The 2,982-nt window shown below is 37.0% G+C and overlaps 1 protein-coding gene across 1 annotated transcript; it reads left to right on the top strand.

Annotated features, from left to right (window-relative positions):
• The first annotated feature begins 7 nt into the window (after positions 1 to 7).
• Positions 8 to 2,698, top strand: LOC133724182 (uncharacterized). Its single transcript, XM_062150900.1, has 8 exons — positions 8 to 232; positions 409 to 717; positions 862 to 1,133; positions 1,257 to 1,430; positions 1,543 to 1,650; positions 1,765 to 1,834; positions 1,912 to 2,010; positions 2,329 to 2,698. The coding sequence occupies exons 1-8, from the start codon at positions 200 to 202 to the stop codon at positions 2,413 to 2,415; spliced, it is 1,152 nt and encodes a 383-aa protein (XP_062006884.1). The 5' UTR covers positions 8 to 199; the 3' UTR covers positions 2,416 to 2,698.
• Positions 2,699 to 2,982: the final 284 nt, after the last annotated feature.

Here is a 2,982-nt window from a genome sequence, read left to right as displayed (position 1 = left end):
ACTAGAGTCACCAGAGTCACCAAAACAATTGACGCCACTTCATGAACATGGTTCAGGCCAAGGGAGCTGTTCCCGACCAGCTGAGAAGATTTTGATTGACATTGTGGAAGGTGATGGCAAAACAGTGAAGAAGAAGTTGGTTTTAGCCGAGGAGAAGATATTTGTTCAAGAGGACCAGCAAGTGGCTACAGATCAACCAATGCAGAAACTAACTTCTATAATTGAAGAGGAGGTTAGAGTCCACATATCTTCGAAAAATTCTGACAATGTAAACACCTTTCTTGCCTTAATTTATCTCTGTTCTCCTTAAATTCATTTTGCTTTGACTGTCTTTATCTGAAACTACAATAACATTGCTAAATGTGGAATTAATATAGTGAATGATTAACTGCTCATTGTTTGACATAGGAGCTGCAGGTTGATGGGAACGACTGCGGACTGGCAATAGACAGGGTCGAAAATATTGTTGCTTATGGTACTGTCATTCAAGTTAATGTTGAGGAAGGCAATCAGAAGATCCATGGGGTTCCATTAGGAGAGGACAATGTGCGTGTCTCAGTCATTGGAACCATTGTGCATGATGCCTTGCTACCATTTCCAGTGAAGGATGCTGACATAGTCACTGTCGGAGACGCCATTGGGACTTGTGTTGCTTGGCCAAGAAAGCTAGTTGTTATCCCTGCACCAGAGGCACCCCCTAAACCCATTGAGCAGAAAGTAACTCATTCTTAATTCATTTATAGTCCATCTTCTTCTTTTATTTATTCATGTTCAATTAATATGCAAATTTGTTTCATATATATAGTATATGTTAATATTGGAAAGGGTTGATAACATGTAGTCTTATCGTTACAAAATTAGATAACAAAGCGTGCTAATCCGAAGAAGAGAATCAGAGATTCATTTGATGATGACAATGAAGACCTGGAAAACTTGCCGACGAATCTGCCATTACCAGTAAAGGACTTGTGTATGTGGGCCAAGACTGAATTGATGGATGGCGCCACAATCCACACAACATTTGGTGGGGAAATTTTCGGCCATTCTAGGAAAGCCGTCATCTTTAGAAGGGATATCTATAACATGGCTAACATGCTGGAAGTATCTGGAGGAGTCATTGTTTTTTACATGAGGTACATATCAGTTTTCAATTACCTTATTCTTATCTTCAGTAATTGACTATACTCTGGTTGATCTTCATAATCAGAAGCCTTTTTTTTTTATTTAGCCCTTTAATATTGCAATATTATTTGTAGCTACATTTATGGAGTCCTGAAGAAGTCTAAGATGCTTGATATGGTTGGCTTTATGGACCCTGCACACACCGGTATAATTGGGTGTGGAAATCCCACTGAACGGGCACGGTCTATGTCAAATCGGTACATGTTAGGGAAACCGGGGCAAATATTTTTGGTTCCATATAACTCGGGGTATGTAATCAGTATTACTACAATGTTAGGCATGTTATATTGCTTGTTGATAGCTTCTATGTATAGATGTAATGGACTTATCAAAAAATAATTTTTACATCTTTTTCTTTAGTGCTCATTGGATGTTGTCGGTGGTGAACCCGGATGAAGAAGCCGTGCATTTCATGGATCCGCTAAAAAGGCGACTTTGTGCTGGTGAATGGAAAAGTATTGTCGACAAGTAAGTCTACTTCCCAATTTTTTTTTTTTTACCATATTGATCAGTTGATGTTGTTTCTTCATGTACTGAACTTGCTGCTTGCTAATTATAATTTTTGTGATCATCATTTTCAAGCTCTATTAAAATCTTCAATGCCCAAAAGGGTAGGAAAGGAAGGAAAATAATCCAATGGAAGAATCTTGCTGTAAGTTGGTTGGAATTTTTATAGTCTCCATTAAGTCGTACTTCCTCATATGGTTAATCTTAATTTATAATTTTCAGGGTATTCCGGAGCAAACTGATTCTAAGACTTGTGGTTATTTTGTCATGCGTTATATGAAAGAAATTGTGGAGGACAAGAACTTGGAGTTTGCTACCAAGGTAAGAATGATCAACTGCATATAGGCATATATATTTCAGTTACTGAAAGTTACTGAACCTTATTATGTCCAGTAAATTTGAGAAGCAAATGCAGCAAGTCCAGTATAGGCATAATAAGGTTGATTTACTGGACTTGCTGCAAGTAACTTTGAGAAGCAAATGCAACATAATAAGATACTGGACTTGCTGCAAGTAACTTTGAGAAGCAAATGCAACATGATAAGGTTCATATTATAGGCATATTTCAGGTTTGCTACCAAGTTATAATGGACTTGCTGCATTTGCATCATAATAACTTGCTGCATTTGCTTGTTTCAGTGGGAAAGGAAATCAAATCTTGCTTACACACAGAAGGATATTGATGTGGTTCGAGCTGAATGGGCAAATCATGTTATGAAGTTCTAACTTTGGTTCTGTTTAAGGTAGATGAGTAGCACCAGCAACTGCTTTTGTGCATTTATATATAACTGATGGAAAGTGTTGATGAACCTAAATTATGCATGCAGTTGCTTTGCCTCGCTACTCTTTCTTTACCTTATAGGTCGTTTTTGACTTAGTGCAATATTAGGTAAATGATCGAGATCGATGAGATGGTTTTTTGGTTCTCTTGATCATTATGTAACTGCTGGCTAGGTTTAGATTTGGAACTATGGATTGTATTTTGGATGATGTTGATGCAATTAATGAAACGTAGCCATCATTTTCAATGCAGATTTTAGTCCAATTTTATGGTTTTGATGATTGTAAATGACTGATGTTGAAATGGTTGAAAGGCAACAGATATATGCAGGTTTATGTTGTATCAAGAAAATAGAAACAACAGAAACAAATGATCATCTGTTGTTTCTATCAAGTTCAAACAACAGAAAAGTAGAGTTCAAAGAGCTCTCAAACAACAGAAGTAGGTGATTGATATGTTGTTTCTATCACTTTCAAACAACAGAAAAGTAGAGTTCAAATAGCTCTCAGACA

The sequence above is a fragment of the Rosa rugosa genome, unplaced genomic scaffold (assembly GCF_958449725.1).
Source record: "Rosa rugosa unplaced genomic scaffold, drRosRugo1.1 SCAFFOLD_214, whole genome shotgun sequence".
NCBI lineage: Eukaryota > Viridiplantae > Streptophyta > Magnoliopsida > Rosales > Rosaceae > Rosa > Rosa rugosa.
This window is presented reverse-complemented; position numbering and strand designations above follow the sequence as displayed.

Excerpts from the sequence above, each read along its gene's own strand:
- LOC133724182 (XM_062150900.1), top strand. The coding sequence starts at position 200 with ATGCAGAAACTAACTTCTATAATTGAAGAGGAG. Across the intron at positions 1,134-1,256 it reads GTCATTGTTTTTTACATGAG|CTACATTTATGGAGTCCTGA; the intron begins GTACATATCAGT and ends TATTATTTGTAG. Across the intron at positions 1,431-1,542 it reads TTGGTTCCATATAACTCGGG|TGCTCATTGGATGTTGTCGG; the intron begins GTATGTAATCAG and ends CTTTTTCTTTAG.